General features: G+C 36.3%; 2 protein-coding genes across 3 annotated transcripts; one reads left to right on the forward strand and one right to left on the reverse strand.

Annotated features, from left to right (window-relative positions):
* Nucleotides 1-2,538: 2,538 nt before the first annotated feature.
* Nucleotides 2,539-5,220, reverse strand: LOC125229660. Of its 2 annotated transcripts, XM_048134551.1 has the most exons (3): nt 5,158-5,220; nt 4,222-4,948; nt 2,539-2,967 (listed from the first exon to the last, which is right to left on the reverse strand). In XM_048134551.1, coding segments are annotated over exons 2-3 (723 nt in total). In that variant the 5' UTR covers nt 4,943-4,948; nt 5,158-5,220; the 3' UTR covers nt 2,539-2,965. The 2 variants fall into 2 exon arrangements, with proteins under 2 accessions (XP_047990508.1, XP_047990507.1); XM_048134550.1 differs by having other exon boundaries at nt 4,222-5,192.
* Nucleotides 5,221-6,407: 1,187 nt separating this feature from the next.
* LOC125229344 lies at nt 6,408-22,785 on the forward strand. Its single transcript, XM_048134163.1, has 3 exons — nt 6,408-6,415; nt 6,948-8,137; nt 22,607-22,785. Exons 1-3 carry the CDS (start codon nt 6,408-6,410, stop codon nt 22,783-22,785), a joined length of 1,377 nt encoding a protein of 458 aa, XP_047990120.1.
* Nucleotides 22,786-23,900: the final 1,115 nt, after the last annotated feature.

Below are 23,900 nucleotides of genomic sequence, written 5' to 3' on the forward strand. Positions count from 1 at the left end.
CTTGGCTTACAAATTTGCAGTATTTTCTCCAGCTTTACAGATTTGATTTTAGTAGCGGCATTGCATTTCGTAAAAAAAAATCTGGTGGAATGCACCAAAGGTGGTGGCTTGGCAGATGGTATGGGACTTTGACATTGACTTAGTTTTGACGGCTGCCAATGTTACTCAACGGGAAATTCAGGGGAAATAAACCTTTTTATAATGCCAAATTGCCAATGTTGTTCAAATTTTTATTATTCTTCAGCTGTTTAACAGAAATTCAAAATGCTTTGCTTTCGTCTACTTAACAAGAAACAACTGTTTAATAAATAAATCTTACACTCAGTAGTAATAAATGCAACTTATTTCAAAATTACACGTGTATTCTAACGGTAAGCATAATTACACTGATAATAGAGACATGTTCTGTCTATAACCCTATTAAAACAAAAAAAGCCGTAAGTTTGTTTAACTTCTCAGATTCAAACCTCTTTAAGTGTTCTCTTACTTTATTGTCCTAATCAAAAGGGAATTTATTATTGTTATAAATACATTAACGCTTTTCATTTCATCTTTTCTCATGACGCCCTAACTAAGCAGTCAATGTATGACTAGCACTGAAGATATTGAGCTAGGTGTAACGGTAAGTGGACTCCGGCGTTCCGGGATTATAGTTCGGACGGAAACGAAGGAAAAAATAATAATTACATAGAGTTGGGAGCAATAATAACCGCTCATTATGATCATTTACCGGCCGGACTCTACTAATGAGGGCGTGCTTTGGAGTAATGTGGATCTTCCGTTAATGTACTGACTTATTAGTTCTGAAATATTTTATGGATATGGAGAATGATAATTACTATATAGATAAAATCATATACTGTAAATAAAATTATGTGCGCTCGTACATACAAGTATTTCATTTGATCGTCATTTGAATATCATTTAATAACCCTGCAGGTTTAACCTCGTGGCTTCATAGAAGTGTTGTAAATTGTTACTGTAAAATTAAATAATTTTGCATCATATTTAATATAGTCCTGTTATGCATATTACGTAGGTAGAAAAATTCAAAGATATACAGCCTTAAATTATTGAAAGAAGAAAGAGTTGTTAGAGCCTTTCTTAAAAAACTCCACATTTTGTTGTAATACTCCAGTCAGCGCATAGTTAGCTTAGACAGACCCTATATGTCGTCTAACTTTGGATGTATCAACGTTAATATTTTCTAAACCACAATTACCGCAAGCACACATTACACCAATCAGTAGCCTGATTATAACCAATAAACCCAAATACCAAACTTAATGACAGCTGCGTCGGAACCAAAAATTATCAAAAGGAAGCCTACAAAAACTATTGCGTTTCACATGCAACTTAAATCTCCTAATTGTACTAAATCCAATTCAAGAAGGCTAGCAGAGGAGAAACTTCTTTTCCAGATGAGGGAGCAACAAAAAGACCGCATCCACAAATAGTAATCGTATAACGAGACCGAAACAACTAATAACAAATAATAATTTAATGCGGGGTACTTCGTGTTTTGGGGGTCCGTATAGACAAAGTTGTTCAGTAATGAAGTTGAGAATTTTTCCCTGGAAGTATTGTCAACATCGAACTTAAAATATGGAAGATACGATGGTCTCATCGGAAGACCAGTGCTGGAAATCGTCAGCAATATGCTGAGGTGAGGCCATTTCGTGGCCACATATTGCTTAAATAATTGCCTACATTGCATACTTGCCTAGGTAGTATAAGCAGGGCTCCTAGGTAGATAATTAAGGCAAAAATAAAAGTCAAAAATTTAAACAATTGCTAGAATTTAAAACGTTGAATTAGGTACCTATCTTTTACTGCTAGTCTTACAAACGCAAACATGTACCTTATATTAAATTACCCATATTATAGGTTATCTCTGCCATAATCGGCTAATTTTAGGCGTGAGCTCTGAAAATACATTATATAAATACTTTAAGGTGCAATGCCTACAAATGATAAATACAAAAATCATTGTCAAGTCTAGCATGATCAATCGACTTCATTAAGTATTTTTCTAACTTTTTGTATCTACCACTTAAGTATGCTAAGTTGCTAAGTTATGCCTTTGTGCAGAACCCAACTCGTTTAGACCCATTCCCATCTATTTAACCACTTTTTTAGAGCATAAAACAACATATGGATGTCGTCATATTTCTCAAACCTTATTATAATCAGTGTCAGGTAAGATCTGTTCTGTCTATTGTTAATTTTTTTTCGGAAATACAAACAGTTTTAAAATTCGATAGCTACCTGAGCATAAGGGCGGATTTTCGGAATTTTGGTTTTGAAAAAAAAAGTTGATCCTCACCGCAAACATTGTTTTTATACAGTTACAAACTTTGAAGTAGAAGCGCGCAGGGGTTGGAAACCTTAAGACAGAAATCTCTTTAAAATAAATTAAACCAATTTTTTTTTCTCTCTGCTCCCATATTCGCGAATATCAGTTTTGCTTGTATTTGACTGGTAGATAATGCTTTCAAACATTAAGTCTGCCATTTGTACTTTCTATTTCATAATTACCGTAAAATGGTCCTACTTTGCTCCAAAATTGGCTCCACTTTTACGAATCGCATCGCATCTTTTATAAATATGGAGTTATTGTACTTTCAATGGTTTTCTGGGAAATATGTACTCTTTATCTACCCTTTAGGTTGAAATTTGTTCCAGTTTAGTTGATACATTCGATATTTTAAAACTTTGTTTTTGGAGCAAAGTAATCTGTATGAAGCAGGATACTTTGCTCCAAGGCAAGATTACTTTGGATTCGGAGCTATTTCTGGCGTGGAGCATTAAATAACGTGCTTTATTCATCAATGCTCCATTGGATGATAGTTGGGGTAGCAGAAAAACACAAATTTCGCTCAGAATCACAGTTTTTTTTATTGAGATCAATCAAAATATACCTTGTAGCTCCATTAGAATCAGTCTTAAACTTGAATAATTCTTATTATTACACATAAAGTTTCTCATAAATCAACGTTTATAAACATTTCGCAAGTTATTGCTTTTAATTGCAACCATTAAATGTAAAGAGATCTGGTAGCCTACGTATAAAAACAAAACAAAATATCAGGTAACATTCACCTATGTAAACAAAACAAAAAGGTTGTTTCAACAACACGAAATATTAGTTAGGTAAGGAATAGGTAAGAAATCAAACAGCCCACAAATAATCTAGTTCAGGAATGGAATAAAACTCTCGCCTTCCTACTTTTTTGGGAACGTTTATGCCTCCTAGGACGTCCGCCCATTTGTACATAATCTCATCTTTGGGTTTTGGCCATTTCCAATTTTTGAGGGATCTCTGCATGGCCGATATTGTCGGGCCTTTGCCAGATATCTTCGTTATTACACCAGGGAAGATTTCACCTTCAAACATGAAGACCACATACTGTCCCACCTTTTTCACTAAAGGTTGGAAACTTTGGTTTTGGTCTTTGGCAACTGGAGGCTCATTTTCCAAATCACTCAGAGGCCCCTCGGAAGAGTCTCTCAACGAAATTTGGGCACTGGCCTCGCTGTCACTGCTTTTATCTCGACGAGTTTTTCTTGAGCTTGTGCTGGGCATCGTGACGTTTATGAATTCCCCCGTTGTCTCCGATAGAAGCTGTTCTGCTACACTCTTCCCAGGAATTATTTTCAATTTCTTGCGTCCTTTATTAGTGATTCCTTGTGTCCATTCTACCCTTTTATTTTCAAGACTCTCAATGAAAGATTGGTTGATGGCCTCCTTATCCACATTCTGCGGAATTCTTTCCAAAAGTGGTTGGACGTCTGTTGGATAAATGCCACTTTTTTTAAACCCCGCCTGTATGTTTTTCGAACTGTTTGGTGTAATTACCTCCATTAGCCGTTTTAGCATGAGAGGGAACATACCCTTTGACAAAGTAGTGTCCTTATGTCCAATTTGACTGGACTTCCAGTCACTCAGCACAGACCTCCATCCCACTTTCTCTAACGGTTGCGTTAGGTGTGTGCTGTTGGGTGGTAGGCACAAAAACTCTATATCATTGTCCTTGCATTGCTGGAGAATGTCCAAGGATATGTGAGAAGATAGATTGTCACATATAATGACCTTTTTCCCTGATTGTTTTTTCAGTCGGGGTAGAAATAAAGATTGAAACCAATCCGTAAAAATATTCAAATCGAACCATCCACTAGGACTGCAATTATAGCGGGTATTCGGTGGTCCTCCTTCTGTCCATGTGGTCCAGAGACAAGTCGATTTATAAACAACATACAACGGCAGCAGCTCACCTTCAGCATTGCCACAAAACATCAGGGAAATTGAACTTTTTGATGCATTGCGGATAAGTTCGGGATACTTGGTTCCCCTTTTTACGACCACTTTTTTATTACCAGGGTCATCTGTGAGGTTGGTTTCGTCAAAATTCCAAATGTTACTTGCAGGCACTCCTTCAACTGCTACCTTGATATTGTCAACAAATTGGGTTAAAGCATCGACATCGACAGCAGCTCTTGCTCGTTTAATATTGGCTGCAAATCTCTTGGACAAGCTTGTATGACGACGCAGGAATGAGGAAACCCATTCTGTCCCTGGCATATTACTTTTAAATCTTTTGACATTTCGGCCAATTTTGTCAAGGTACGCTTTAACAATCATGCGTAAATCCAACTCCGACAGTGGAAATCCGTACTGGCCCATTCTTTCAACGCAGTCGCAGAAATGTAATTCTTCTTCATCATTAAATATGGGTGGAAATCCGGGTCCACCAACCTTTTTGCGGTCTTTTCTAGCCTTAATTCTGTTGATGAGTGTTCTTCTTGGAATATTAAATTCTGCAGCTGCTTTTCTTTGGGTTAAAACTTTCGACTCTATAGCCCGCAGACATTCTTCCAACGCATCTTCAGTGTAGGCTTTATAACGCCGTGCGTCAATCCTTCTAACGTATTTTCTGGGCATGATTATCTAAAAAAAACAATACCAGAAAAATTATTAACTGAAAACATTCTTTAAAAGGGATACATTGCTCCTAGAGCAAAATATCCCCAAAACCATGTGCATAGTAAACCCGTTCGTGAAAAAAATTACTAATTTGGAAACTATCAAAGCAATCACTTAAATATGATGTTTCCAGATAGGTAATGAAATGTTAGATGAAACAATAAAACACTCACCAAATTTCATCCAGAGATGTTGGAGATTAGAACAGATTTTTTAGTTATACTTCCGTGGGTTGCATACACGTGTCTTGAAGTTTTGACAGTTACTGACATGACGTTTAAACTTTTGACAGTCAATCATACCGGTGTTGCCAGGTGAAATCTTGTATTACCCGACAAAAACATAAAAATTTACCCAGCTAACAACCACTTTCGTCTGGAACGGAACTTAACTTTTTTTTTTCTTGGAGCAAAGTTACCACCCAAGGAGCAAAGTAGGACCGTTTTACGGTATGCAATAAAGTTTGAATAAATAAAAAAAATAGTAAAAATAAAAATCAGGTCGGAAATAAATAAATAACCATTTAAAACCATTTAAATATCATTTCATTAATGCTACTTAATGAATATGAATCTAGAAGTAAAGAATTCTGTATTAAATTAAATTAAATTAAAATTAAAATTTATTTATTTCAAGTAACACAACTTGTATTAACTGCCCATTGTCATAATATTTATGTATTTGAATAACATATAAATTGTCATTCCAGACATGTGACAAGCCCACCGAAGAAAAATAAATAAGCATGAGAATATAATTACTTTAAATACCGGCAACTTGTGTCTCGGAAATAATTACTGGTAGACTATAATTGATAAACAGTAATTAAATACAGGACAATTCTATTATGAAAATCACCGGAATCACACAGAAATGAATTCATTAATCGCTCTGTTATACCACACCTTGGACACTGGCGATCAGATATATATGAAAGAGGCGCGTTCCTAGCATACAGTCTAAGCTCGTGTAGGTGAACGCGTATTATGCTTGTATTAGTGAAATATGACAGGTGGACTGTGTGCGTTTTTGGAATTCGATAAAAATAGGGTGGTATATATTTTATTATAAATAGGCTAATATTGAGTAAAGTAAGTATGCTAACTTGTCAAAATATTATGGTAAGCGCTCTGTTTGAGCAACATAATATTAAAATTGACTGCGGTGCGAAATTGTTCTCAAACTAGTCGTTTATTCACGTCTTAATTCAACATTGAATTCGAAAGCAAATTAATATTGCTTACAAAGGTCTAGTTCAGCGATTTGCCGCAATAAATTGTGGACTGTAGGAACTTCGTGTACACAGTGTAGGAAATGTAATGGATCATTAAATGCTGATTGGATGTTAATAGCGTTATTGGAATTAATTTGTAATGTTGTAAATTAATGGCGGAATATTTGCACGTTTTAGACGTATCGTGGTATGGCCAGGTAAAGTGTTATATTAAGAGTTTTGAATGATTCACGGTTATTTTCATTAGACTTATATTGACCAGGATATAGACCGTGAATCAAAAAGGTAATCACGGTCTATATCTCGGTCAATATAAGTCTAGTGTTATATTAGTTTTGAAGGTATTTTAATAGTCATTAGTGAGTTAAGACATGATTTGATGGTTTAATAACTTCATAAAATTGCAATCATTCAATCATTGACCTTGATCAATCACAGTTGGATTAAGCTTCGTAGCGAATTATTAGCACAATTTGTGAGTGTTATTTTTAACGTCATAATTTTACAGACATTTTATTGAATAAATAAATAAAATAAATAAATATTGGGGACACCTTACACAGATCAACTTACTACTAAGCAAAGCTTGTACTATGGGTGCTAAGCGACGATATACATACTTAAATAGATAAATATATACTTAAGAGTTTTGAATGATTCACGGTTATTTTCATTAGACTTATATTGACCGGGATATAGACCGTGATTATCTTTTTGATTTTTGTCGAGCTCCCGAGCTGAGTTGACAGAGCCTACACTTAATGTATTAAAGAAGGGTCTGAATTTTGCTCCTACTCCGAAGCGTATACCTTTTGAAGAGGTGATAGGAAGTACTGAAGAGGTAATTAGGCGTAATAAGATCCCAACTCATGATGCTGACGCATTGCGACAAGATGTTGCTGTAGTCCTGAGGCACGCAAAATTACCTCGGAGTAATATAAGTAAGGAGGAATGGGAAGCTCTGAACGACCTGCGGTCTAATCCTGACATTTTGACCTTGAAGGCAGACAAGGGCAATGCCACAGTAGTTATAGATGTTAGCGATTATGAGAGCAAGATAAATGGACTGCTGAGTGATGAAGCAACCTATAAAAAGGTAAATTACGATCCTACAGCCCGGTACAATCGTGCCACATTGACACTGGTCAAGGAGTGTGAACAGGTATTAACTGAGGATACGGTGAAGTTTCTATTGCGACCCAGAAATGTTCTATCGCCTAAAATATATGGTTTGCCGAAAATACACAAAGTTAATTCTCCCTTACGGCCCATTGTAAGTCAGATTGATTCACCCACGTACGATTTGGCAAAACACGTCGCGAAGGTGCTGCAACAGTTGGTTGGGCGGACGGAATCGTATGTGAAGGACTCTCGCCATTTTATTGAGATTGTACAGGACATTAGGATTGAACCAGATGAAGTGATGGTCAGTTTTGACGTAGAGTCACTGTTCACTAATGTACCTGTAACTGACAGCATTGAGGTAGTACGAAATATGATGCAGGAGAATGGCATCCCATCAGAATACGTGAAGCTTCTCGAACACTGCCTCACTACAAATTATTTTCTGTTTCGCGGGCAATATTACATACAGGCAGAGGGAGTAGCGATGGGCAGTCCAGTGGCACCAGTTGTGGCTAACATCTGGATGGAACATTTTGAGCACAAAGCCCTCGCTGCGCCCCCAGTTCCCGTTAAAATTTGGAAGAGGTACGTGGATGACGTGTTCTGCGTAATAAAGGGTAGCAAGGAGGAAGCTGTTCTGTTGTTACGACACCTGAACAGCGTGCATCGATCCATGTCGTTCACATTGGAAATGGAAAAAGATAGGGGTATTGCATTTCTTGATGTGAGCTTGAAGGTTGGAGCCGAGGGCATGCTGGGACACTCTGTCTATAGGAAACCGACGCATACAGATCGTTACTTGCATGCGAGCTCACACCATCATCCCAGACAGTTAAACTCGGTCGTAACATCACTAACCAATCGAGCACACGCTTTGTGTGACTCCTCTCATCTTGTACAGGAGTTGAACCATGTTCAGAGAGTCCTGAGGAGAAATGGTTACCGAGTTAACGTTAATAAACGGGATGCGAAACCCAAGCACCTCACTCATCGCGTAGAGAGACAACCAGCGTTTATGCCGTACGTAAAGGGAGTGACAGATAAGATCTCTAAAATACTAAACAATTACTCTGTAGAAACTATCTTCACCCCACACAGGAAAATTGCACAGTTCTTGCGGTCACCTAAGGACAATTTTCCTCTGGAAAAACCTGGGGTGTACAAAGTTGAGTGCAGTTGTGGCAGTTCTTACATAGGGCAGACCAAGCGCACTATTGCCTGCAGAATTAAAGAACACATTGCTGCAGTCAAAAAGAACGATACTCGCAAGTCTGCTATTGCTCAACATCTCATTGAGTCGGGTGCAAATCATTGGATCGAGTTGCATAGTCCTAAGGTAATTTCGACGGAACGCCACTACATACCGAGATTGGTAAGAGAAGCCATTGAGATTCACAAATATAAAAATTTCAATCGTGAGGATGGCTTCAAACTATCTAATGTATGGAATCCAGTGATTTGTTTGTGTAAAAAACCGGTGAAGTCAGAATTGAACAAACGTAGTGACACTGTGAGTGTAGTGTGTTTGGACAGACCATCGAGTGTGAACGCGACCAGTGGTAACGCTGAAAGTGAACGCAGCCGACGCGCGCGAAGGAGGGTAGATCGCGCGCTGTCTATACAACTTTAACATCCACCCGCCTTCGTCAGTTTTCCGTGATCATGATGCATGCAACTGCGTCGAAATATCGGGAGCTCGACAAAAATCAAAAAGGTAATCACGGTCTATATCCCGGTCAATATAAGTCTAATGAAATATATACTTATATATTTACATAGAAAGCATCCATGACTCAGGAACAAATATCTGTGCTCATCACACAAATAAATGCCCTTACCGGGATTCGAACCCAGGACCGTGCGGTTATTTTTTTTATTGTTATCAAATTCACTGCAAACTAACAAACTAAGTTTGGACTAACAACCGTGATAATTTTTTTCTATAAACCTGTAATAAGACTTCCTTAAATAAGTTCCCCTTTTGTACAAATGATGTGTTTTTTTTTTCTGTTACTACTACTACTACTCCTAAGACTTATTGTTACTGACTTTTTAAAGTTGCCTTTTTAATGACACCAAAAAAGGTTTCCGACCCCACCGGCGCTGCGGGGAACCACACAAATAATAAAATGTGCAGATCCTCCCTGTATGGTGCAACCAATAACAATCACATATGTTTCCCGCCGATTTAGATTTTGAACAATTTCGGGTACAAAAGTGAGCCGACGAGGAGTTTTCGGGCATGTATTTTGTGGGCGGTAGCGGCACTGACCTTAGTTTTAAGAATACACGGTGTAATAAGGGTAAACCGAATAATTTTAACAGCGCGTTTCAAGACTAGAATTTCAAATGAATTTACCCTAGTGTCCGAATTAAAACCATAAAAAAAAACTGCTTCTTCTCTTCTTTGTTCAGCCCATTTCCTAGTTCAGCTGGGGTCGGGCCTCCTCGTACGTCGGCGCCAGGCCTCTATCTTGGGTTGTCTTTGTGGTCAGGTTTTGTGTCCGCATATCTCTCTCGACATTGGACCACCAGGTTGCCGGTCTTCTGCCTGGTCCTGTCGGGTTGGGATGTTCAGAGCCTTCCTCACTGTGTTGTTTAAAAAAAAACTGCTTATTGTTTTTTATTAGGGTTCCGTAGTCAACTAGGAACCCTTATAGTTTCGCCATGTCTGTCTGTCCGTCCGTCCGTCTGTCCGTCCGTCCGTCCGTCCGTCCGTCCGTCCGTCCGCGGATAATCTCAGTAACCGTAAGCACTAGAAAGCTGAAATTTGGTACCAATATGTATATCAATCACGCCAACAAAGTGCAAAAATAAAAAATGGAAAAAAATGTTTTATTAGGGTACCCCCCCTACATGTAAAGTGGGGGCTGATATTTTTTTTCATTCCAACCCCAACGTGTGATATATTGTTGGATAGGTATTTAAAAATGAATAAGGGTTTACTAAGATCGTTTTTTGATAATATTAATATTTTCGGAAATAATCGCTCCTAAAGGAAAAAAAAGTGCGTCCCCCCCCTCTAACTTTTGAACCATATGTTTAAAAAATATGAAAAAATCATAAAAGTAGAACTTTATAAAGACTTTCTAGGAAAATTGTTTTGAACTTGATAGGTTCAGTAGTTTTTGAGAAAAATACGAAAAACTACGGAACCCTACACTGAGCGTGGCCCGACACGCTCTTGGCCGGTTTTTTTATAATGCTTTATTAATGGCGATGGTGCTGTTATGCGACATAATCTAACAAATGTCAAACGGTGACAAGGAACACAATGCAAGAAGTAGTTTTTAAGAAAAAATAACTATTAAAACAACTGTAGGTAAGTACCAGTGTTTAACAAATAACATTTTTATTTTTTAAGTAAAAATACATTAAAAAAAAACTAAAAAAAATTCGTAATTGGTTAAAATTGTTCGCTTTCCTTATGTTACACAGTGTATAAACAGTAAGAATGTTTTAAACCCCTGTTTATAAGCTGTTTTGATATTGAAAAGATACTAAGGCGCCATATGGTGCTTTACCAATTTTACTTTGTTTTTGCGTGGCCGAAATTACCGCTTTTTTGCACTGTAGCATTGTTTACTTTTTATTAGGGAATGATGCATGCCTAATGGTGGGGTAGATGACAATGACTTGGGTAATTTATGGGTTCTGTGGCGAAGTATCGACGACCTCAAAACAAGGTATTGAGAAAACATTTCGATTTCATACTGTGTTCTTGAATGTAATGTGGGTGCCAGTATTTATTGGTTTAGTCCAAAATACAAAGTGAAATAGAAAGGAACGCTTAAACTTTGCATAGTGGACTTTTGAGCTCATAATGAACTAGATTTACTATGGGACTAATGCTGAAAACCCTTCTTTTCCTTGAACCCTCCTTGGAAGTTGTGCACTCCTTTTTGCCGTGTATTTAACACAGCAAAAGGGAATGTACAAGTTTCTAATGGGGTGGCAATGCGCATGTGATACTCTTTGAGTTGCAGGCGTCCATAGGTTACGGTGACCGCTTTCCATCAGGCGGGCCGTACGCTTGTTTGCCACCGATGTAGTATTAAAAAAAAAAGAAAAAAAGAAAGAGAATTGTCTGTTTCATATACATTTCGACTATTATGATACAGCTCATTTCTATGTAACAACTAATTTCTCTTTCGTTCGCGTTCGAATGCTAAAATCAGCATTCGCTCCATTATAAAAGTTGTTCATTATGACTTCAAAAGTCACTATGCAATGTTTAAACGGTCTTTATTTCAGGCAAATGGAAAAAAATGCTTTGATTCGGAGACAGCAGAGAAGAGTATAATATTGTTATGTCAAAAGATGGTAACGTATTATAACAGGTGCCCATAGGCGACGGTTGTAGCTTACCATCAGTTAATTCGTCTGCTCGTTTACTATAAAAAAAACTTTTCAAAAATTTCAATCATACTGGCACAATAAATGTGCAATGATACGCAGGCGGAGCGAGAGTTATAGAAAAATAATTCTCCCAAAGGGAGTTATGTTTCCAATGGGTATACCCCAAGAGCTATCCGGTCTTGCTACTACTGGGAAAATAACTTAATTCTATAACAGTACTTTTTATCTCACCAAAAATTAAGTTTGGTAATTTGGTACAGTTTTTTTAGTTAAGCCACCAAAATTTGTGACAAGAAACGTATAATATAATAAAAAAAAGATTATTTTAATTCACTAAAAATCAGGCGAAAATGGTATCAGGACTTTTGTTTTAAATTCGACTACTTTAATTTATGATCTTTATAACACATTAAGAAACCACCTATTTTTGTGAATGATACTTCGTAGTAGCAAAAAGCGGAGTAATTAAATTAGTTATGACGCAAGCAATAATAGGACAAGTGAAGTTATGGTTGTTTTGTATCTACATTATGTGTTGAAACACTATTTCTACTGAAACCACCCTAAAAACAAAACGGAAGTTCAGTATTTTACTAGCTCAGAATAACATTCAGGGCAAAAATTATATCAGCAAAAAAATTGGAACAGACTTTTCGTTAAGATCAAAATAAAGAAGTATAAAAAATAATCCACCTTTAAATGCACGCCAAGAAGCGCTAAAATCTGTACTGAAAGAAGTATTTTCATATTTTTCATTTACCTACAAACTCTACTATTGACGATGTCATTTTCTGCATTATTTCGAAAGTTAGTTATTCATTCGTATTTTCATTACATCGCGGTATAATAATATATTTCGCCACCTTCACTATCGCTTAAATAGCTCAGTTATAGTAGCGTAAGACGATGGGCGCGCTCCTGACCTGACGTCGTGGGTTCGATCCTCGGCAGTGGAAATCTTTTTTTCTTGTTATTTTTTTATCTTTTACACCCTTTTAAACTCTCTCTTTTTAAATATTTATTTTTTAGTATTAGATTTACAACCCATTTCATTGAAATTTTGTTAGACACATGTAATGCAATAAGTTTAAAAATTGTCTTTCAGTATTAGTATTGATTGAAGGTAACCTAAGGTTCAACATCGTGCGTCGTTCCTACTAACCGCAATACTCTGTCTTAGCTAACCATCGCTAGACGTTATGCCCTTGTAATAAGGATTACAACTGTACAGTGACAGTTGTCCGGTATGACTAATAGATTTATATATCATTAAGCTAGATTGAGTTGTTAGGCCAAAAAGTGTGTCCACATGAGAGGGTAAAGTTGGGGCTGGTGATCTCGCACTTATTGCCACTGTCAAAATTATTTGAATGACGTCATCACTGTCATTATTTGGGGATACCAGTCAATATTCAAAGTTACTACCAAATCTACTAATACCGAATTAAAGGTTTTTTTTAATTGCGCAAATCTTTGGTTTTATGGCTTCATAATAATGACTTACCAATTCATTACAAGGTATTAATATCCTTGCCTCGATATAATACAAAAATAATTTAAGAAGTTTATAAACTTAGTTATCATACAGGTAAAAATACTACTACTGTAGTAATCTCTTTAACACTGGTCACAGGTGCGAGAGGGACACCAGCCCCAACTTTGACCCTCTCATGTGGACACACTTTTACTAGTCTGATAAGAACGCCTTTCTGCACCGGTGATAAAGTTCAATTTAGTATGGCAAAAAAAGTGTGAGCTCAGTCCCTATTGAAAGTCCATGGTATGAGTCAATGAAAAATTGGCTAAATAGTAATCAGAAAACAAGCAAAAAGGGTAGAATATATTTCTTATAAGTTATTTCTTTGGATTACATTACAAAATGAATGTATTATACATTATAATACTCGTTGTAATTGTATAGATTTCAATGAATAATTTTATTTGTTCAAATTAATGACTTTCAAGGAACAAAAACTATTGAGTCGCTATTAGACCGTTTTCACATTATCCGATTCGATAACGGATGTCGGAAGGATATCAATAGAAGAATCCAAGATTCCGCCTGTAATGTATGGAATATCGGTCCGACATCCGATATCGGATCGGATAATGGAAAAACGTACTACATTTTACTCTTTTTAATACCAAGATTAATTAGAGTCAGTTGTATGGTCGGTACGTAGTGTAAATAAAAAGTCGAAAAGTAGGTCCTTTCTATACTTTTTGCTATGTATTTTATATTTCAATAGGCAGGCTTTTGTACCCATATTACAGTACTTTCAATATGTGCTATCCTATAATTAAATTCGAACACTCGCGTATTAGACACTTCTAATATTATTTGAATGGCATTACCAACATTAAATCTCCTTTTGAAAATAAATTTTAAAGAATATCCCACACTATCAGATCAGAACCACTGGTATTTAATTTAAAACAAATGCCTATAATAAATAAATCCGATAAACCTTTGGGTTGTCTGCTGTCGAATTTAATTGTTTTCATAGAAAATATTTTAATTTGTATCCTTCCAGCTCGAGATTCTTGGAAGCCTTGTAAATTTTTCTTTGTGACAACAAGATATGACATTTATTTCAGGAAATTTACACATACATACATTACATACATTTATTGTAATAAACGGAGTACAAGTGACCAAGATAAAGATGATACAGTAGGGTATTTTTAAAGTTTATGTAATGAAGAAGTAAAATTGCGGCCTTTTTTAGGTATTTATATTTATGGAATAAATTGGAAATATCTAATACCTACATACTTATTATATATTGGTAGCGGCTCCATTCGTTCAATATTCGTTCGCAATTCATTTTGACATATAAGTCATTTGAGCATATTATGACAAAAGGTATTTTGATAAAGAGTTTTTAGTGTGTGGCAGTTCCATTTGCAATTTTGATACTTAGGTCTTTATACACTATGTTGGTTATGACATGAACGATTTTTTTCCTAAGCAGATAAGAAGTTAACGTTATTAGCATCAACAAGAATGTTATAAATGCAATTTAGACCCAGATTTTTAAAACATTTTTGTTATGAATTGTGCGTCCTTGTATTTAATGTCATTGCAGTAGCTTGTACTCATCAACTTATAATATAAATAAAACCTTAAAAAATTAATTAAAAAAGCTGTAAAAACGTATGCGACGACTGAGATTTGAACTTGTGACCTGTGGCTTGTAAGTCTAACGATAATCGCCGGGGCTATACCTGGCCGTGACATATGGGTCGAAATTAGACTTTGCATAGCTTTCGCGTGTTTGTAACAAGCGTTGCTTCAACGATTCTGAAGAATGGAAGAATACATTTCACAAGATGACGGAGATCTGTCAAATGGTAGAAGAGAAAAACGTGAGATAGATGTATGTACTGACAAATATATACTCTTTTCGACGACTGTCAAATCGCATGCCTAAAATAAATGTGTAATTTTTTTAATTACTTTGGACTTTATTATCGGTGGGAAACGTCTGTTTTTAATCTACTTAAAATATTACTTATGTAGAAACAGGCATGTAATGAGGAGGAACACTCAAAGGATATGACAGATGGCGCCACCCTATTAGTCCGTGAGACGTGAGAGCGAGAAGCTGATAATTATGTTTTTCTCTCTCTCACATATGAATGACAGTGACATGCATAGGCGCCGCCTGGCGGGGTAAAATGTCAGTGTGCCTCCTCATTTACGTTAATGTGTAATAGAAGAACAGAATAAAAAGCATGCGACACGGCTCATCACCTACCCTCGGCTCAGCTCCACCGGCGTGGTGGTTTGCCATATGGATTCCTAAATGTAAGACACTAAGGTCCAAACCAAACCACGCAAAAAATGTAAATATATTAAAGTATTAAATAAAGGTCAAACTTATTGGGTGGATTATCATGCTGTTAATATTGTTAAATAGGGACAATAAAAGTCAACCTCGTACTATTATCTGTTTCGAATTTGCCCGGTCAAATATTTAGATTTTTTTATTTCCATATAAATATATTGGTGGTTTTTATATGTTAAATATCTGAAAAATTATGTGCTATTGATTTCTGGTTAAAAATATCTGTTATTATATCAGCTCTAGAGCACGTTAGACAAAATTCAAAAATTCTATATCAATAAAAATAGTCTTATTTCCCGTCATATATTTAGGTGGCTTCGGGTTGTAAACCTTAAAACTGATTTTTTTCTACATGTTTCTACCATTAAATTACTGTGAGGTATTTTGCTGAAAGAAAACGCTTATTTTCTAGGCGTAGTTTTTTTTAATATCTTCCATTCCAAACTATTGGTGGATTCGAAAATATAGGTTTTTTAAATTGCGATTAAGCGCTGTATATGAAATAAAACTACTGTTATAGAATTATTTTCAAAAATATCGTACCGGTCTTAGGCTAGTACCCAAAGTACATAGGTACCTATTTTTACCTTTTTAAATATTTTTATATTGCAGTGCAATTTGCAGTAGTGTGATAAATAAATAAAATAAATAAATAAATATTATAAATATTAATAAGACATTCTTACACAGATTGACTGAGACCCACGGTAAGCTCAAGAAGGCTTGTGTGGAAAACATTATGCGTAACTCGGGGCGTAAGCATTTTGCAAACTTGAGTTTTTACTCTCGTTTGCAATATTTTACTTCAGCCCCACGTGGCACAATGTAGTATTTAAATTAGTATAGTCGACTACAAAGAGATGTATCCACATTTTCACCTTATTGCGACGGACTGTACATAAAAGTATATCGTGGCGCGGTAAAACTTAAAATAAGGATAATCATAATAAGGAAATCAGTAATTAAATGAAAGATGAGTAATTATCAAGTGCTCGATAAATGCATATATTCGATCAATATTTAATCTTATCGACACGGACCGCCATCGATCTCTTTCCGACGTGAACATGTTATACATTTATCCTGTAATCTGTTACGACTCCTTTTGGATAATTAATAAATTCGTTATGATTTTTGTTGATTTATTTAACCTTTTATGCACAGAAGAAAACGTGGGTGTCGTAGAAGGCGACTATGGGATATGAGCCACGAGCCACGAGCCTTCGGAAATGTCATATACTTAGAAATTTCGACCCTAGCTTTCGTGGACCGATAGCCGAGTGGTTCTGGCATTCGCCCGGTAAGCGGAGTACGCTGGTTCGATTCCAGCTCTGAGCACTGGAGGCTTTGGTCACTTTTTCTTTGTATATGACATTTATTTAATGTTTAGAACATAATAGTAGTGTTACTACTTAAAAATAACAAGTTAAAATATTTTCTATGAAAGTATTTTAATTTGTTCTTAGAGTGTATGGGATATGGGTTAAATTGTGGCGTAGGCGAGAGGCTGGCAACCTGTCACTGCAATGTCACAGTTTCGTTTTCTTTCAACCCCTTATTTGCCAAGAGTGGCACTGAAGCTTTAGTAGTTTCATGTGTTCTGCCTACCCCATTATGGGATACAGGCGTGATTGTATGTATGTATGTAAGAAAACGTTAAAGAACAATAGATGGACTTAATGCCATAAGGCTTTCTAAACCAGTCAACCATACGGCAAAGCAGAGAGGATGTAAGTACTGTGGTATAGGGATAGCTTCAAACGTGGGAAAAATTATTTATTTTGGATGCAAAAAAAATAATAGTTTTAACCGACTTCTAAATATCAAAAGGACTATGACATCAATTCGATTATTTTATTTTTGTTTTTAATGTTCGTTACTCCATATACCCATGCTTTGTATACTTATTATATTACCTATTGTTTCCTGTATTGAGGTGTGTAATAAAGTACTGTATTGTACTTTATTTTATTTTTTTGTATACTAGCTTTTGCCCGCGGCTTCGCTCACGTTAGAAAGAGACAAAAAGTAGCCTATGTCACTCTCCATCCCTTCAACTATCTCCACTTAAAAAATCTCGTCAATTCGTCTCTCCGTTCTGCCGTGAAAGACGGACAAACAAACAGACACACACACTTTCCCATTTATAATATTAGTATGGATTATTTCCTGTATTGAGGTGTGTAATAAAGTACTGTATTTCATTTTATTGTATATACATATATACTCATCATAAATATTAGTATCCGAAAACGGTCAAAATGTTAGTATTTTGCTTATATAAATATAGCTTGAATAATTTAGGATTATTTACATTATTTCACAACTTTCACAAGTAATTCGACAGTCATTTTGAAGATTAGCTTACGTTTAGTCAAATGGGCCCCTTGAACACCTGTTGCGTTGCGCTGCGCCCTTTTTTGAAAGCCAATTTTGCTATCAACGTAAATTTGGGATACCAATAATCAACATTTTGATTTATTGTGAAATTGTGAAATTTAGCAATAATACAGGGTGTATTTTCAATCCTTAAATAGTTGAAAGATAAGAGGCAATCAACAGTAACTAATTACTACTTAAGTTTTATTTGTAGAGCCTAAATGAACTTATTAACAAAGAATTTCCTGTATACCTGTGTGTTTTATGATTCGTAGCTGTAAACTGAGCAGCTTTTACTAGGTACAGGGTGTCCCTAAAATTGCCAGAAAGTATTAACGGTATGACATACATTTTTTATTTCTAAAGTGTCAATGTGTTTTGGGGAAGAAACAAATTTTTTCAAGTTCTCCAGGTTGAATCAAAAGCAAATGGTTTTGATGCAAGTTCAGCCCCTTTAGCACAACTTGCACTGTCGCGCGCGAGTCCATACATCAAGCGCGACTTCAAGTATGGACTCGCGCGCGACAAGGAGTTGTGCTAAGGGGGAAGATCCACACAACATTAACAATATTTTCCAATAAGTAAAAGTTAGAACTTAACATCTCAAGTTGTTAATATTTATCTTAATTTTGCCGTTAATACTTCAGCTTAAAGCCTCCGTGGGTAATCCGGGGGCGGGTGGGACTGAGGATAAGATCACGTGCCGCGTACATGTAAATCTACTCACACCGTGCTGAGACTGCTAACTACTGACGAGTTACGACTTGAAAAACTTACAGAATACACCGGTCAAATCTTACATGAAAATCGGCTAAAAAAACAAAGTGTGATGTAAAGCTGGATTTTTGGTATGTTATTTGGAGTCCTTGGGGGAATGTAAGACTATATTTTGCAAGCAAAAAAAAAGTGTGCTAACTTCGTAATTTAAAAAGAAAGTAAAAAAATCTGACTTTTTTTGGTTTTTATTTTTTTATTAAAAAACTATGCGTTTTTGGTCAAAAGTTGCTTTGTAATGTTGAAAGCGCATTAAATTTGAAACAGTTTGACATCTTTTTTATCAATGTCTGTCTAATAGTTTTCGAGATATGAAGCGTCAAAAAAGGTTAATTATTGACGCATTTATAAAATGTAGCGTTTAGCCAATATTTTTAGACAAATATCTGCAATACTTCATGATATGATATATATTGCAATATGACATTGTATAAAATTTATTTTGCTTTAGTTTTAGTGCAAATAAAGGTCAGTAAGACGAATAGTTACTTTGGTAAACAAAAAAAAAATCTATAAATAGAGAAGCCAAGAGTCTGGCAGATTGGTTAAGGTAAAATAGTTTACGCTAAAAGTTTTAGGTTGAAAGTGCTATCTATTCGATCTTACTTTCTTTGATATCCGTTTATCTGAAAAAATTGTCTAAGCTAACTTTGCATCGATTTGACTATTACTAATGAAGAAATAAAATACAGTAAAATTTTGAAGTTTAGTAAATTAGAAAAATAAAACAGAATTAGTTACATTTTACTTTTTCCTTTTTGAGGGTCCTGGTTCTGTATTTGACCACCAATTTCTGTGGAATAAACTACGGGACGGAAAACGCCCACGCCAAATATTAAGATACTGGAGAAGTGGTATTCCCAGCAGAAGAACGTAGTAAGATGGAAGTCAACTCTGTCCACAGCCAGCGGGCTAAACTGTGGCGTGAGACAAGGAGAAAGTATGTCTCCGGCTCTCTTCAGCGTGTACATGGATGGGCTGTCGCAGGCTTTGACCAGTACCGAGGTTGGCTGCTCCATCAATGGGCAAATGATAAATCACATCGCATATGCAGACGATATGGTCCTACTAGCACCATCTGTGGGAGCTATGCGTAAGTTACTTGCAGAATGCGAGAGATACGCCAGCCAGCATAACATGAGATACAATCCGGACAAGTCTGAATTTATGCTCATGGAGGCAGCAGATATGCCCACACATGTACCACCTCTTTTGCTTGATGGAGTTCAATTGCGGAGAGTACACGAAGTCAAATATCTTGGCCACATCTTGTTGTCCAGTTTAAAAGACCGGGAGGACATATAAAGGCAGAGGCGAGCCACCGCAGTAAGGGCAAACATGTTGGCTAGAAGATTCGCCAAATGTAGTGACAGCGTAAAAAGACAGCTGTTCCTCAGTTTTTGTACAAGCGTTTATACTGTCGAGTTATGGTCCGACTACACCTGCGCGGTGGTGAGAGACCTGCGCGTGCAATACATCACATACTATGTACTGATATTTCGTTAAACGGAGAATACTATGATTCGGGCACGTCCACGACAACGCTCGTGAGATTGCATCGATGTTATTGACCCTCAGTGATATGCTTTAAAAACCAGTCCATACAAGAACAATTTCGGAACAATCTGATTCAATTAATGAGAGTTTTCTACTAGTAAATATTTTTTTCCGCCAAGCGGCGATGCTGAGGTCTTTCTGACCGTAAACTTAACTTACTAAATAAATGTTGATTTGATATACGCAAATATGTGTCTGAGTAATACTTGAACAGCCCCCAAATAATAATAATTCGTTCTCCGCTACGCCTCCTGTAAATATATGTAAACTATCCCATTTGGCCATTACCATCCACCGATTATTTCTGATCCAGTTATACTAGACTTATGATATAATCCTATTTTTTTTATAACTGGCACTCTTTTGTTTTTAAATGAAAGCTAGTGAAATTTTCTACATTTTTATTTTACAATTGATGTAATAGCCTAAGTTGTTTTGCTGATATCTGTCTCAAAATATTAGCAAACCGAATATTTTCATAGAAAGGGGAAAAATGCTCTTTTTTTGACGCTTCATATCTCAAAAAATATTTGACGGACATTGATAAAAAATATGTCAAACTGTTTGGAATTTAATGCGCTTTCAACATTACACAGCAACTTTTGACCAAAAATGCATAGTTTTTTAATAAAACGGCAAAAACCAAAAAAAAGTCTGATTTTTTTACTTTTTTTTTAAATTACGAAGTTAGCACACCATTTATTTGCTTGCAAAATATAGTCCTACATTCCCCCAAGGACCCCAAATAACATACCAAAAATGCAGCTTTACATCACACTTTGTTTTTTTATTTCTCTTTTTGACCAGTGTAGAACTGGTATTTAGTTTCTTAGAAAATAAATGTTTTATCATAAAGGAGTATGTTTTAGCATTAACTATGAGATGATTTAATAATAAATTATATGAAACTGTTTTAATCGGGTCATATCTATAAGTATTTAATATTATAAGGCCCACTTGCACCAACCACTTAACTCAGGGTTAGCGGTCTGTCATCTGTCAAATTCCATATAAAATGGAGGATCTCCCTCCATTTTTGTTGGTGCAAGTGGCCCTAATTATTATAGCTCAGCGGGGCTTCTACAATATTCGTCTCGTCGAGAAAAAAAAGTGCAGCAAGTTTTGCAAGTTATCCAACTTTTTAATTGGAAAAATCATTCTCATATTTTTTTATGTGCAAAATCCTAAAGTAGCACAAACTATTAATTTATAGGTCATCATCCTCCTTGCGTTATCCCGGCATTCGCCACGGCTCATGGAAGCTTTGACAACTAATCCCAAGATTTGGCGTAGGCACTAGTTTTTTACGAAAGCGACTGTCATCTGACCTTCCAACCCGAAGGCTAAACTAGACCTTATTGGAATTAGTCCAGTTTCCTTACGATGTTTTCCTTCACTGAAAAGCGACTGGCAAATATCAAATGACATTTCGCACATAAATTCCGAAAAACTCATTGGTGCTAGCCGGGGGAGCCGAACCTTCGGAACGAAAGTCGCAGGTACTTACCGCTAGGCTACCAGCGCTTTAAATACTATTTATAGGTAATATACATCTAAAATAAAATACAAGGTATACGTAAAAAGGTACTACAAGTTTAGTACAGTAAGTACCCGCAAATAACCGCTCATTCACAGTCATGACACGTACATAAATAAAAGTAAGTGAATGTCATTTTAACTATAAAACTCCCGTGAGACTCACACATATTTAAAAATATTTTAAGCGGGTTACTCACGTATTAAGTCGATATAGCGTTCGACATGTTTCGATCCAATTTTCGAGGATCTTTCTCAAGAGTAGCGACCCCGCCTTTACATGTCGAGAGCGCGACGCATACTTATATTTTTAAATATAAGTGATGAATGTACTTTTTTGCGCTTGGTGTCTATCTAATTGTTAGAGACTCTATGGTTACCTCTACTTCAAAACGTATTATAAGATGAAACTTCTCATAACTTGTCTCATTTAAAACTTAACCTTAAAACTAAAGTTGTTTTGTTAATTAATAAATAAGATAAATGGCCAAAAGGGCGGTTTCTAGGAAAGTAATTTTATTAATACTTTTTCAAGCGATAACATCTCGCAAACGATTTAAACTATTAATCATTTTAAACTGCCGGGCAGCTATTTTCATAATCAAACAAATATATGGCATACATTATTAATATTCATAGAAGCCCATTTGTTAATATACGCGGCTGACAGCTCAATTTGACTCGCGATATATAATGAATTTACTAGTCATATAGTCCCGAACGATTCCAACCAATTAGAGAGATACGACGGAGATGGTTAAAATTTTACCCCCAATTTAATATTAAATTACTCGAAGCGTTAATTAGTGGCAGAGCGGAAGATCTTCAGAAAGATTTTAGGCCTTACGAGACGAGAGGATGGCTCTTGGAGAGTCAGGAAGAACTTGGAGGTGGAAGAGCTAGTGGGCGAGCCCAACGTCATCGGCGAGAGCAAGGCTTCGCGTCTGCGATGGTTCGGCCAATTGGAAAGGATAGGGGCCAAGTGAAAAGAGCTCACTTGTGGCGATCTACTGAAAAACGGCCGGTCGGAAGGCCCAGGTACCGATGGATCGATGAGGTTCATAACCTGACCTGTGTGACCTTCAGGTTACTGAGTGGCATCAGATCGCCCAGGATAGGAGCGAATGGCGGAATCTAGTGTCGGAGGCCAAGATCCACTTTGGGTCATGGCCATCGCAGTAAGTAAGTTAATAATGAATACCTTTTTGGTTATTTTATGGAGAGTTGCTTAGTTTTAGTTGAATAATTGTCACAGGTCGAAGAAATACTCATTCAAGGACGAAAACAACATGGGCTATTTCTAAAGTTCAGCTGTTTGAGGCAGAGAGTTTGTGGAGAAACCTATGGTTCCTCATCAGCACTTTGTCGCCCACTGCTGAGCATAGGTCTCTATTCTAGTACGCCACTTCTCCAGGTCCTGAGCTAGTCTCATCCAGTGTGACTCGCAATTTTCCGGATGTCGTCCACCCAACGAGCCAATGGTTGCCAGGCATTTCCATTTTTAAGCGGCCGCCATTTAGATGTCAACCATCTAAATGGTGAGGATACTAGAAGAATCTGCAAAGATTATTCCGTGCAAAATTCTGGGTAAGTAAAACTTATACAATCTATAGTAAGTATGTGTTTGTTAAATATTGTACATTTTTCACTGAAATTATAACCAAATGTCGTTAGCTCGTACGTAAATGGTTTTGATTGGATTATGTTGGATGATGTGGAAACAAGTAGTCAAGTGGTTCCCCCCACTATGTCCATTACGCCCACTTCTCATATTACGAAAAAGGATACAATTTATGATAGCCAAATGTTGATGATGGATGATTATGAGAGTTGTCAATTTAATGTCTAATAAGCTGACGATTTATTCGCATAAATATAGTAATCTTTTTGTGTCACTGCTACTTAAGATGAATCTCACACCTCCTACGTAAAACCATTAAAACACATGTTATAGATAAACATTACTGTTCTTCGTTGTATACGTATATGTGTAGAGGTTCATTGTAGATATTTGGAGCCGCATAAGCGCAAGCGATAAGCGATTTTATTTTGACAGCCCCGCCAGTGTAAATGTTAAAATTCTATGAAGGTATGACGATGA

The sequence above is a fragment of the Leguminivora glycinivorella genome, chromosome 9 (assembly GCF_023078275.1).
Source record: "Leguminivora glycinivorella isolate SPB_JAAS2020 chromosome 9, LegGlyc_1.1, whole genome shotgun sequence".
In the NCBI taxonomy this organism is placed as follows: Eukaryota; Metazoa; Arthropoda; class Insecta; order Lepidoptera; family Tortricidae; genus Leguminivora; species Leguminivora glycinivorella.

Bases quoted from the DNA above. Each gene is read 5' to 3' on its own strand.
- LOC125229660 (XM_048134551.1), bottom strand. From the start codon at position 4,942: ATGCCCAGAAAATACGTTAGAAGGATTGACGCACGGCGTTATAAAGCC.
- LOC125229344 (XM_048134163.1), top strand. The intron at 8,138-22,606 runs GTTACTTGCATG...AGCGTTAATTAG, and splicing joins GAAACCGACGCATACAGATC to TGGCAGAGCGGAAGATCTTC.